The sequence below is a fragment of the Tamandua tetradactyla genome, chromosome 2 (genome assembly GCF_023851605.1).
Source record: "Tamandua tetradactyla isolate mTamTet1 chromosome 2, mTamTet1.pri, whole genome shotgun sequence".
NCBI lineage: Eukaryota > Metazoa > Chordata > Mammalia > Pilosa > Myrmecophagidae > Tamandua > Tamandua tetradactyla.
The window spans coordinates 23,849,601-23,862,788 of record NC_135328.1 but is presented as its reverse complement, the minus strand read 5'-3'; the positions used below and the strand labels follow the sequence as shown (position 1 = coordinate 23,862,788).

At 46.0% G+C, this 13,188-nt stretch overlaps 1 protein-coding gene across 2 annotated transcripts in view; it reads left to right on the top strand.

The window, feature by feature from the left end:
* The window catches only part of ABCA1 (ATP binding cassette subfamily A member 1), a 131,837-nt gene that overhangs the window by 14,007 nt on the left and 104,642 nt on the right, over positions 1 to 13,188 (top strand). For both annotated transcript variants that reach the window (XM_077140813.1, XM_077140805.1), the window contains exon 2: positions 6,403 to 6,566. In XM_077140813.1, coding sequence (XP_076996928.1) covers positions 6,501 to 6,566 — 66 coding nt within the window. In that variant the 5' untranslated portion in view covers positions 6,403 to 6,500. The remainder of the gene's footprint in view (positions 1 to 6,402; positions 6,567 to 13,188) is intronic.

Genomic DNA, 13,188 nt, shown 5'->3' with positions numbered 1-13,188 from the left:
TTTTTTTTTTGCTTTGTAAGTTACTGGCCAGCTATTTACTGATAGAGATATCTAGAAATATATTCGTCAGGAGAGAGATTGATAGCTCTTGTCGGGAATTTCAACTTTCCCTCACTTCTGGTAACTGGAAATTGGTTGAACAATGCTGAATACACACACACACACTTCTAAAGTTTAGAGAAACAGTTGCCAGTAAACCACCGCTCTTGAAGAATGAAGATTAGTTGCTGACTGCACATTCTGACCATGTGAGTTATTTGGATAGAACTCATCAGAGAACTGTGTTCAGAAGGATAAAGAGGGTCATAGGAAAAGTGCAGCCGTAAGGGGCAGATAACCGGTGTTGAATAAGCTATCTCTTGAGAAAGCTGGGGGCCAGCTCTAACTCGGGGATGACTCTGAGCAAGTCACTTTCTTTAGTCCTCCGCTCCTCCACCTCTAAGAGTGGGGTGGAAAGTTTACATCTGCTCACAGGGCAAGGCAACGGAGCACACCCTTGGTTTTTTTTTCCCTCTAGTCTCACACTCAGCCGCCTTCACGCTTGCTAGCTGCCAGACCCCTGCAGGCATTTGAGTATGAACTCTGGTTGACACAATACTCAGGTGTCCTTATAAAATATCTGACATTATGCCTCCCTGGCATAATTGACCTGATTTATTAGAAAAGTGTGGATCAAAGAAGAGCTTTTGATGAAGTAACTGGGCACAAGTCCTCATTTGAGGATTGAGAGTGTATGTTTGTTCTAGTTCCTCTTAAAATCATTAGTTAGTGATGTGAGATGAAAATTATATCATTTTATTATACCTCATATTGGTAAAACTTACAGGTTTGTGGGTCCTCAGTGAAGTGAATAGGTTGACCTTAAGAATGGTTTTCCTTTCCTGCCGAGAGGGGCCGATTTCGCTGCCCCAGTGAGGAAGGGTGCCCGGGAGGTCCCTGCTGGACACCTCCTCTTCTGGAGCTCGCCCCGGCGAACGCATTGACCACCCCCCCACCCCGAGATGGGAGTCCAGCACTGAAGCTAGAGGACCCTCGGCCTCAAGTGTTCACGGAATGAAAAAGACCCTCCAACCCTTTTGCTTGTGCACAAACTAACAATTTCTGGTAGCAGTGCAGATGTGAATATTTCTCCCCCTCTCACCACATTTCTCTAGGCAGATTTAATGCTTTAGGAAGGTAGAAAGCAATCACGGGAAGAAGTTCCTGTTTTCTTTTGCCTGTGCCAAGTGGGGGAAAAGAAGTCTTCCTACCATGCCTTTTCAGCATGTCTTTCTCTTCTCTCCTTTCTTTTTGGTTTCATCTCTCTTTGAAACTTACACGTGAAGTTCAAAACGGCCAGCGGATTCACGGAGGAAGTGGGTGGGGCGGGGCAGGGTTGTACAGTCTATGTGGGGGGAGCCATTGTTTCTTCCTTCATGCCAAACTCCCTGAGAATGTATGTATCTATATATTTTTCTTTGCAAGCATATTCTATATCGTGCCTCTGCTGAGTATTTCTGGCATTCTACTTTACTGAGTTCTTTGCAGGTGGCCTGCGGTGCAGGGTCCACGCCTGCCCTTCGGGAGGTGGCTGTCTTAGGGTCCTCCCTCCTCCTACAGGTCCTTCTTGACCCCCCCTCACCCCCGCCATCACTCCAGCTGTCCTTACTCTGCGTTATTTTCCTTCATTACTTCCACCACCCACTGCTTTAATGACCAAGTACTGCCTTCCATGCCTTTGCTAGAATAAAAGTCCCATGAGAGGAGGAGCTTTGCCTCTTCTGTCCAGTGCTGGACCTCTGGGGTCTATAATAGCCCCCGACATATAATAGGCACTCAGTAAATATTTGCTGTGGCTAATGGGAGCCTTGAGGAGTGAAGGGTGCTGTGTGGCTTTTACAATGAAGTGGGTGGTGGAATTGATCTACCATTTGCCTTGGAAGCGAATCAGACAGTGATCAAGCTTTACACTCTTAAAGTTCTTAGGTCTTCCGAGGCATGATTTGATTTGGGGGAGGAGGGTTTGGTAATTGTTATAATAGAAGGCAGGGCTTTTTTTTTTTCTGGGGAGGGGAATAGGTTCATTGACATATAATTTGTATACAGTGAAGTTCACCCCTTTTAGGTACACAGGTCGATGAATTTTGCAAATCTATTCAATTGTGTGACCACCACCACCATCACAATTTAGAATATTTCCATCATCGCGTGTTTCTTGGTAGGCTGTCCACTCCCCCCATCTCTAACTGCTGGTAACCACTGATCTCGTTTCTGTCCCTGTTGTTTCACCTTTCCCAGAATGTCATAGAAATGAAACCATATGGCATGTACTCTTTTGCATTTAGCTTATTTCACTTAGCATAAGGCTTTGCGATTCACTCATGATGTGTGTATTGGTAGGTCATTCCTTTTTTGTTGCTGAGTTGTGCTCCATTTTTTATTCATTCACTAGTCAATGGACACTTGTGTTGTTTCTAGTTTTGGGCTATGAACAGTCACAGACAGCTCGTTACATGGACAGTTGTCCTCATTTCTCTGGGGTAAATACTGTGGAGTGAGAAGGCTGGGTGGTATCGTAAGTCTGTGTTAAACTTGGCAAGAAACTGCCAAACTGTTTTGCGAAGTGGCTGTTCCATTTTACATTCTCGTCAGCCAGTTCTGAGAATTCCAGTTGCTCCATGCCCTTGCTGGCACTTTTTAATTTTAGTTGCTCTCGTAATGAATAGTGGCATCTTATTGTGGATCTGTTTTGCGTTTCCTTGCAACTTATGATGTTGAGCATTTCTTATTTGCTTGTTTGAGGTCGTGTTTGAGTGGGCTGTTATATGCCCGTTAGCTTTATTTAATAACTTTAAAATATCAGTGGCATTCGAACATCGTTTTCTAAAAATGAAAAAAAGGGGTCACAGGTTTGAGTAGTCACTTGGGGTAGGTCCGTCTTGCACAAAAGATGGTTGGTGTGTGGAAAATCTCAATTTTGATGAGGGCTGGTCCATGACGAGCTCCGGACGAGAGCATGAAGATTGGCACACAGCGGATTTCATGACTTCGCTGGCCTCAGGAGAGCTGGCTGGGTCCTTAGCTGAACTGGCATTTATGGGAAGCAGCCGTACACTTCTCAGGATGTCCTGGGAGTCACCTGGGAGGCTCTTGCCCTTTTGAAGCTCCTCGGAAAGCCCTGGTGGCCCCGGCACGTGTGTGGTGGAAGCCGCTGAGCACAGCAGTCCTCCCTCTGGGGACATCAGCTAATCAAGCCTGGGAAAGCGGTTACCACAGGCCGTGGAATGCCAGCACCCTTCTTGTGATGTTCCAGCTTGCCATCTCTTGGCTAATTAATTAAATGAATATTCCCTGAGTGCTTCCTACAGGCTGGGCACCGTTTTGTATACTAGGGAATGTATGACGAAGGACACGGGAGGGTTCCCTGTGCTGCCAGGGGATGTAGGAGGACCCTCCACAGGGTGCGGGCTGCTGGGGGAGCCCCAGGGAGGGGCCCCTAAGGCAGGTGTTGGGCAGGGAAAGTAGTGAGCACAGGCCTCCGAGGAGGGGACAACTCAGTGGAGACCTGGGGTTGAGGAGGAGTTAACCGGGCCATTCATTCGTGCTCCGAGAGACATGTGTCTGGAAGAGGGAACACCCTGGGAAGTCGCGGTGGTAGGGGTTTGTGATAGCTGTCTCCTGGGCGTCACTTGGGAGGTGGGGAGTGGGGAGAGAGGTGGCTGGGGCCATCCAGGAGCGAGCTGGGCATGATCTGTGGCTGGGGGATGAGGAAGAAGTGGGACCCAGTCCAGTCAATAACTGGAAGTGTGTCTGAGGGCAGAAGTGAGGGCTAGCTTTGGAAGAAACATTGGGAAATCTAGTACAGAGTACTGCCTTTTTTTTTTTTTTAAGTTTTGGTTTGTTTGTTCACTTCCTTGAAAAGTCATGTGGAAATGTCCCTTTGGCTTTAGATACCTGAACAGAGGGCTTGGGTGTTGCCAAACCCTCCTCTTTGGCCAGCATTGCTCCAAGAGCTGCTCATTGTGTCCTGAGGTGGCGGGAAGGAATTGTGCAGGGGTTACGGGTCCGGCCGAGAGCCGGGGAGAGGGGCAGCATTTGCACCTGAATTTGTACCCAGCAAAGCCAGAGCAGAACCTTCTTCTGCTACTACTTTGGGTTACTTCTTGCTAACCTTCTCGGTGAGTTTCTAGAAGGGTACCTGGGGTCAGAACCCATTTTTGGAGGCCCAGAAACTCTACTTCTAGGAAAATGCTCTCCAAGAAAACCCTTCCTGATCTTTCTCCTCTTCCCTTCTCGTGAATATTCTGGAGAGGTGTACCTTCTGTTCCTCTGAGTCCCCTTTGGTTTAGGGTAGGCAGTTTTGTGCTTTGGTTTGGCTCCAGGGATGTAAGCTGTTCAGATTTCATCCTTCCTATCTTGTTCCTCCTGATTTTCCAGAAATCTGTGATGGATTTTCTAGAAATGATGGCATGATAAAGAATGGACACAATGTAACGGTTTCTCTGTAAGAGTATACCAATAAAAACGAGTGGGGAAAAGGGAGCTCGTATTTCTTTGGCAATTCCAGTGTGCCTTGTACTGTGCTGGGAACTTATTTATATTATCTCGTTTAGTCCTTGAAATAGCCATACAAGGTGTGGGTATCATCACTCCATTTTATGAATGAGGAGACTGACACTCAGAAAGCATAAGAGATTGGCCAATGGCTCGTGTTTGAGACGCATGGAGTAATTCATGTCTTTCTACTGGGTCAGTTATCCTTTTTAATAGCAAACCAACATTGAAGTGATTCCTGGAGAGCAGTTTCTGTGTGAGAGAATCTAGCTAATTATTTATTTCAGTGCTTTGGAATGCAAGCCCTATTCTGGGCCTGTTACAAAACAATTTGGGATAACAAGCCTGTGTCTCACCTGAAGTTCTGGCTCCCATTGCTTGAGGGCCAGTTGACATCTTTAAACAATGAAGTGCCTTCGATGCAGTGCAGGTTTACCCTTCCTGCTTTTGGAGTGAGAAACTTCGGGGGTTTGGGTGTGTGTTCTCCCAGAGGTTTGCTGAGCAAATGATGAAGAAATAGATCCAAAAGTGCGCATGCTTTGGAGGAATGTCTGATCTGTTGGATATTTAATGAATGAAGACAAAATACCTCATGGAAGGGTGATTCCTTCCTCTCTGACCTTACATATTCCTTCCACTCTCTTTTCTTCTCTAGAAATTTTTAATCCAAGTCCTTGTGGGGTGAAGAGGCAATAGCCTACTAGAGATTGTCCTTGGCCTTGAGATCTGATTTTTAGTCAAGTCCTTGATTTCATCTCCACAAGTACTTACTGTGTCCTTAGCTCCTTCTGCTGTGTGTTTCTCACGTTGGTTCCTTACCCTACTCTGCTCGACTACTGGCCACAACGATTAACTGGGACATTTTATAAATACAGCTTATTTCTGGGAGGCTACTGTGGGTTCAGGACTCTCCAGTGTCATCAGGGTTTAGTTTTAACCTGTGCGTCCCTCCTTCCTTCTTGCAAGTTTCATTTCTTGCCCCTTCCCTGGGGAGTATCTGAGCATTAAGTAAATAGTGCTGTTGGGTGGGTGGGCAGCTGGGAGATAAAGAGCGTTGTTTTTCCCATTCATGAGATTCCACAGGAGCCACCTGGGATACCTGGCAAGCGGTAGCTGGGCCATATGTTCAGGTGCAGTTTGAACGAGGCCAGGGGTGTGCATATGTTTAGACTGGGGTTGCGTGTCGGTTTCACAGATGATGCACTGTGCCTGTCTTAGCGGTCTTGTTTCTCCACGGGATATTGCTTTCCTCCTACAGAGGCGTAGCGCTGAAGTTGTCCTCGTCACCTGGGAACCAGGCATCGTGACATTTCCTTGGCGTTTACTCGCAGTCATCTTTAAAACATGCTGTGGCTTTCTAAGTTGGGAAATGGCTTTCTCAATGGCACCACATGTCATGGGAAGGACCCAGCTTGGTGGCCAGATGAAAATGTTTTCTGCAGCGAATTCCAAGGCATAGCATAAGTCCGTCCAGGCTCAAGGCAAAATTTATAAGTGCTGCTGACATTTTATGCAAGGGGAGGCATTTTCTTAGAGAAGGGAGGCAGGATACTGGGATTCCAAAATGCTGTTGCCATCTTCAGTGTTCTGGACACTGTTTTCATTCCCAAGTGATCATAGTGCTGGAGCTGAAATGATTGGGACCCTAATGCTTGGCTCCCAGGCTGCCACTAGCAAACCTCTAGAAAGCCCCTTTTCCCAGAGGACCCCGGGGGCTGGGAGTGAGGGCTCATGACCCACTGAGGAATGGTCATGAAGCAGCCCTGGGTGCTGGGGGACTCGGGCGAGAGGGCTGGAGCGACACCTTCATTGGTATGCAGCTTTGCAGCAGTGACCGACCGTGTTCTCCCCTCCTGCTTTCTCTTCCAGTTAATGACCAGCCACAGCGTCCCTGCCGTGAGCTCCGGCCACTTCCTCCACGGGCTCCCAAGTCACACACAGGTTGCCTGGGCACCGGCCGAGGGAACATGGCCTGCTGGCCTCAGCTGAGGTTGCTGCTGTGGAAAAACCTCACTTTCCGAAGAAGACAAACAGTAAGCCTGGGTTTCTTCGGGGCGACCAACCAACCTGCCCTGCATCAAAGCTTTTGAGTTGGGGGTTGAAGGAGGGAGAGAAGGGAGTCCTCTTGGTTTTCATGCAGTGACTGAATGAATCTGACCCCTGGTGGACCCGGGACCCTATGGCTTCTCAGAGAGGGCAGATCAACCACCAGCCTGCTTGGTTATTGAAAGCATCTACGTGTGGGCTCTGATCTCTGGAAGCTGGCACACAGCTGTCCCTGCCCTCCTCCCTCTTTCCTTTAGTCCACAGCCCTGGGAGCCTCCTGGCTTTCCAGAAGCACCCAGTGGGTCCCTGTATTTGGGGGAGGTAGGAGTGAAATGAGTTAATGGCCCAGATCCGAGAGATCAATCTAGATTCTTAGCATTAGTCTGGGGGCCATCGTTCAGCTTTGACCTGAGAAATACAATAGCTGAGCTTTGTTTTACTTCTGTGGAGGGCTCTAAGGCCCCCACATCCCAGATGGGCCAATATTGTTTTGAAGACTCTTGAGAAAATTCTCGCTAATGCCCAGGTGAATAATGCTTTCCACAGAGGAAACTGAGGGTTGTAAGGCCTGGTAAATGCCCTGAAGCCAGTCGTCGGCTCTTTGCTGCTCTTTCCGAATCCCCTTCCTCTGTGATCCCGTCTACCCTCTTGGGTTTGGCTGCACCTCTGTGTGGTGGGCTTCTGGATTTGTTGCCTGTCTACCTTTTGCCTGAGTTCCAACCTGCATCAGTACTTGGTTGTCTTAATGAGACTCCACATGTCTGAAACCAAAATGACCGTGTTTCTTAGACTCAAAGAGCTATAAGGGAACTTGGAGAGAATTAAATTCAGTATAATGCTTGGACCTTCTTTAAAAGAACAAAAATGTCAAGGTATTTTTTTGTGCAGTAAATTCTTTTTATTATAATGTTATTTAAAGATGTATATATATGAAACTAGATATAAATTCCTTAAACTTGAGGCTATTATGCGACCATATGACCCATACATTTTCACGAGTTAAATGCAAACAAAATTGCAAAACCAGTGCAGTTCAAATTAACACTGTTACTGCAGTGAGATAATCAATGTTATTTTACTGAGACCAAAGTATAAGCTGTAATGTGAATATGCTGGCGAAAGCTATTGTGCTGATTCTTTTGGGTTTGGCTGGTGTTTATTACCCTGTACTAATGATTCAGTTCCCCAGCCATTCTTCTATTTGAATGACCTTCATTTGATGTCATTCGGCTTTCATTTAGTGCCATGTCATCATTCAGAAATTGAACCTGCATCTGTTCCTTTCATTAGTCTGCTACTATTAGACTTGTGCCAACACAATCACAAACACAAATATAAACTTGGGCTCTGAACTCTTATGCCAGAACTTGGTTAGAAAGTGGGCATTCAGGAAATCTGCATATGTTTATTAGAAGTTGTTTAGATGGCCAATGATACAAAAACACACACACGGTATTTAGAGAACTTCTAATTCCTCAAGAATATATGTACATTCTCATTAGAGATACCTTGATTTTTTTTCCCAGCACCTTATATTAGATGGAGAAGCTGAATTCCAAGTTTACTAGTAAAAGAGCAGAGATTAGTATTCTGCCTAAGCAATAATAAAAATAATAATAAAGTATCACACATATTATACTAATGTAATGAAAGCAGAGTGAGCTCCCATGTTCTCAGCACTAAGTGCTTTATTTAATAAATAATAAATAAATAAATTTAATAAATAAATTGCTCCATTTAATGGCGCAATCCTTTTAAGACCTGATGAAGTAGTGACATGCTCTTGTTTTGTAGTTAGGAAACTTGAAACACAGAGAAATTAATAATTTTTCTAAAGGACACACTGCTAATAAGCAGCAGAGGTTGGGTTTAAACTTGGGTAATCTAACACCAGAGTTGGTACTCCAAGCTGGTTTGTCCAATTGCCTTTCAGGAGTGTCATTCATTTTTCTATCCCAGTCTCAAAACTTTTGGCGTTTCTGGCTTCTTCCTTGCCTCTCCCGCCTCCCCGGGTAGTTCCTGGGTCCTGGCTGTCCAGGTGCTCTGTGTCCTCCCTTGTCCTCATTTCTCGGCTCTGCCTCTTCCCATCCTGATGGCTGTAGCCCAAATAACAGGAACTTGTCCCTGCCATGGTGTGTCCGCTAGTCGAAGAGTAGTGGGAGAAACTGTCATCCTAGGGGGCCTCACAGATAGTCCAGTCTAGCCCTCTCATTTGTCAGATCAGGAAACTGAGGCACAAAGCAGGACAGGGATTTTCCCAAGGTCAGCCAGCCGGCAATTTAGCTGGCAGAGCTGTCATCTCTGAGGCTCAGGCCAGTCCTCTTTCCATTTCATGGTGCTGGCTTTTCTCCTCTTTCCCAAATCCTCTGCATCCCCTGGGCAGTGCCCATCCTTGCGGTGGAGGAGATGGAATGCAGGGGAGATGTCCCCATGCTCAGCCCAGGAAGGAGTGAGGAGCACAGGGTCCTGGGGCAGGGCTTGGAGTTGGGTCATCCAGACTAAGCCAGTCTCCACTGGTACTGAGCTTGTTGCTTCTTGCTCAAGTTTATGGGTTTGAAAGTGTTAGGATTAGAGAGATAAGCAGCTTAGAGGAAGGCGATTTGTAGCTCTTGTGGAGAAGGAGGAGGTACAGACCCAAGTTTCTGACACAAAAGGGCTTTTCTAGATGGTACACCACTGCCTACTAACCTGTCCTAGTTACCTCCCTTCCTGATATTTAAAAGAAAGATCTTTTTGCTGAATCAGTAAGGAAAGTGGTTTGTTTCAGATTGTAAATGCTTAGGGTGTCAGAGCGGGAAAAATCTGGCCTGCCCGTAGTACAGTTGATGGCCCTGGGGCTCAGAGTGGGGCAGGGTGCAGAGTGGGTCACTCTGCCCTTTCGGTGGCCCTGCAGGTGCAGGCTCTGCTTTCTCTGTGTGGAAGGTTTTCCATCCCTCAAACTTAAATTCTGACTGGTAGGTACTTACCCGCTCTGCCTGGCTTGGATTAAATATTGTTTAGACAATGGGAACTTTTCAGTGTTTTGATGCCATTTTGTTAGCACGTACAGTCAAAACCAGCACTGCTTGATCAGCAGGGGATGAAGTCAACAGTCCCCTGACACCTCTTGCCCAACGTATATGGAGCTTGATGGCCTGTTCACCTTCTTCTGAGGTCCTGGAACATACAGGCTTGGCCCCAGATCACTGAACAGAACCAGCACCTGGGACCTAAGTATTTGCTGAATGAGTGGCAAATGTGTTCCAGTAGTTTGCAGGTCTGGAGAAGCTCCCAAGTTCTGTAGGACCGTTGTGCACTGCTGCCCACGAGAATAGAAGGAACATGCAAAAAAAAAAAACTTGGAGCTGAACAATATACCCTGACGCAGCCCTGCACTGTAGCTCTGAGTGTTTGCGTGCTGACAAGTGTGAGGTCCCTTTCCCGTGCCTCATTGCACAGACTCCTGGAGACCAGAAGCCAGGCTTAGATTTCTACTATTTCTGTTGGGCAAAGAAAACACTGAAATTCAGTTGCACAAGTTGGGTGCAAAGCTCAGTTTGCATCCAAAGTAAAGGTTAACTCGCCGGGTGACAGTCATTCAGCACAAACATGATTTGGGACAGGAAGTGGGAGGGGCTTCTGTGTTCTCAAGACCCTCATCTGATTTCAGGTTGAGTCAGGGGCCAAGGACCCTATGGAACAGGTGGCACAGAGTGTGGCCATATGGCCTCTTTTCTCTTGCCTGTGTTATTCATTTTACCAATTCAGTCTGACTAGCCATGTGGCTGGGAAAATAGGTGGTTCTAATTTTTGCATAAATTAGAACACCAGTCTTTGGGCATTATTTAGTGACAAGGAATAAGCTATCATAAAATGAAAAATCCTCATCAGAGAGAGTTTCACAAAGTGGATGGGAACGCTCTGTATCTCATCTCCACTTCCAGCCTCACTGGCCATTGCAAACCCTGTCCTGGCCCAGAGGTAATGTGGTTCTGATTCTAATTCCAGTTTGGCCACCTCGTGCTTCCGTGGCCTTGGGAAACACATTTCCCCCTGAGCTTTAGCTTCCCCTTTGGTGGAATGAAGAGGTTAAAACAGTCACTTATTGTTTCATTTGGATCAATATTTATTGAGCGTCACCTACATGTTGGACAGTGTGCTGGGTATACAGTGGAGAACTAAAAAGACATAATCCCTGTCCTCAGAGAACTTAGAGTTTAGTGAAACAAATATCACATAAGTAAAAATATAAGGGGGGAGGTATGAGTGTAGTTCAGTGGTAGAATTCTCTCCTGCCATGCGGGAGACCCAGGCTCGATTCCTGGCCCATGCACTTCCCCACCACCAACCCCCACGCCATCCAGAAAAATAATAATTACAGCAGTCTGGGCAGGGAAAGGGAGGGATTTCAGACAGGCAATGAATGATTTATTTAGAGTAGGTATGTCTCAGGCTATACTTGAGGCATAGGTATGCTAAAAGTTATGTGTTGCTTATCTAAAATTCAGATTTAACTGCGTGTCCTGTGTTTTATCTGGCATCCTTACTCCAAGTGGACTTCAGATTGTTGCTTGTATTGCCCAGGTGATGGGGAGCTCACCCCCTGTGATGGCTGACTGTCCTGTCTCTGGCTGATTCTCCCCGAAAGTTCTTCTTTAGCCCAGCTTGAGGGTAAACATGTAGCCCAACTTGATGGTAAACATGTGACCCAAGCTTGATCAATCAGAGCCCTTTCTAAAATTTATTTATAATAGCAAAAAAAATAAATAAATAAACAAACAAACCCCAAAACAAAACCCAGACACACCATGATGCTGTGTTAGAGATGAACAAGTTATGGTGGAGACTAATTGAGAATGGAAGGTTTTGACATTTAAGCTGAGAGCACTGAAGTTCAGGCAGGAGTTAGCCAGGGAAAGGTTAGGGGCTGAGAGACTAGGGGTGCACACCTTCCAGGCAGAGAGTAGGGGTGGGAAGGCTTTGGGGCCCAAGGCGTGGGCTGGGCCGTGGCACAGGCGGAGTGAATGGAGCCCTTCAGGGGTGAAGGGGAATAGAGGAGCAGCTCCTGCGGCCCAGCAGATGGGGCAGCGGGGGGGGGGGGGTTGCATTTCATTTTATTAATAAAGCGAGTCCCTTAGGTCACCGGCTGTGGCTGCGAGGGTCAGAGGGTTGTGGTCCCAGCACTCAGGGGACTTAAATGCGGACAGCCCGCGGAGACAGTTACGATTATGATGTTTCTAAGTCCAGTTTCCTTGCACTGGCTTCTTCTCTTTGACGTTATCTGGCATGGATGTTCCCCTATTTCCAAGTAATCTTCTAATGATCCCTTATGTGTGGGCTGCATTTTGTGGTTTAGAAAAATAGACATCTCCATTATCTTCTCCATCCTTGCAGCAATTCTGAGAGGTATGCTTGGCAATTTCTGTTTCACAGATGAAGAAAGTAAGCCTGATTTGTAAGCTAATGAGTTCATTAGCAGAGAGGCTGGGTCACAAACAAGGATCTCTTGGCCCCAGAGCTATCATGGGATGATATTCCTGAGAGCTTTCAAGTAATCCATCAACAGAAGTTTTTTTTGCATGGGCAGGCTCTGGGAATCGAACCCGGGTCTCCGGCATGGCAGGCGAGAACTCTGCCACTGAGCCGCCGTAGCACTGCCCTCAGCATAGTATTTTGCAAGTTTGGACCCTATTGCCAACATTTAAATTGCTTCCAGTATTTGCTATTATAAATAAATAACTACAAAGATCTTAGACAGATAGTCTTTTCTTACTTGTGTTTTATTTCCTTAGGCCAAAATCCCAAGGATAGGATGGTGGTGATGGTAGCACAACTTTGTGAAAATAACAGCACCAGGTTATGCATTTGGGTTAAAGGGTAAAATTTCAGGTTGTATATTTGTTACCAGAATTAAAAAAAAAAACCCATAGGACTGTACAACAAAGATAATGAACTCTAGTATAGTTAACATTATAATAATATTGTTTCATCAGTTGTAACAAAGGTAGCACATTAATGCAAGGTGTTAATAATTGGGAAGTATATGGGAACTCTATTTGCTGCATGGATTAATATGCTTACAGCTTCTCTAATTAATAAAAGAGTTTTGTGCATGTTGAATAATTGATAATGATAATGATCATAATAGCAGCCATATGTGCCAGGCTCCTTGCCGCGCCTTTACATGAGGTAACATTTAATGTCTCACAATTCTAAAACACTGGTTATCAAGGGATGGTGATTTTGCTCTCTGGGGACATGTGGTAATGTCTGGAGGAGACATTTTTGGTTGACACCATCTTGGAGATGGTGCTACTGATACTAAGTTTGCAGAGACCAGGGATGCTGCTAAATATTCTACAATGAATAGGGCAGTCCCCCACAACCAAGAATTATCTGGCCCAGATGTCAAAGGTGTTGAGGTTGAGAAACCCTGCTCTAGAGGTGCTTGCTTATGTAGCACCCATGTTAGAGCTGAGGATGAGTGAGATGGAAAGGGCAGAGTGATGCTTTGGTGCTCCCCAGAGCAGCTCAGGTTAGCAATTCACTTAAACATCAGAATTATTGTCGTAATACCCAACTGTAAAAGAAAGCTCTCAAGTTTCTGATCTCAGTATGAAACACCTTTTG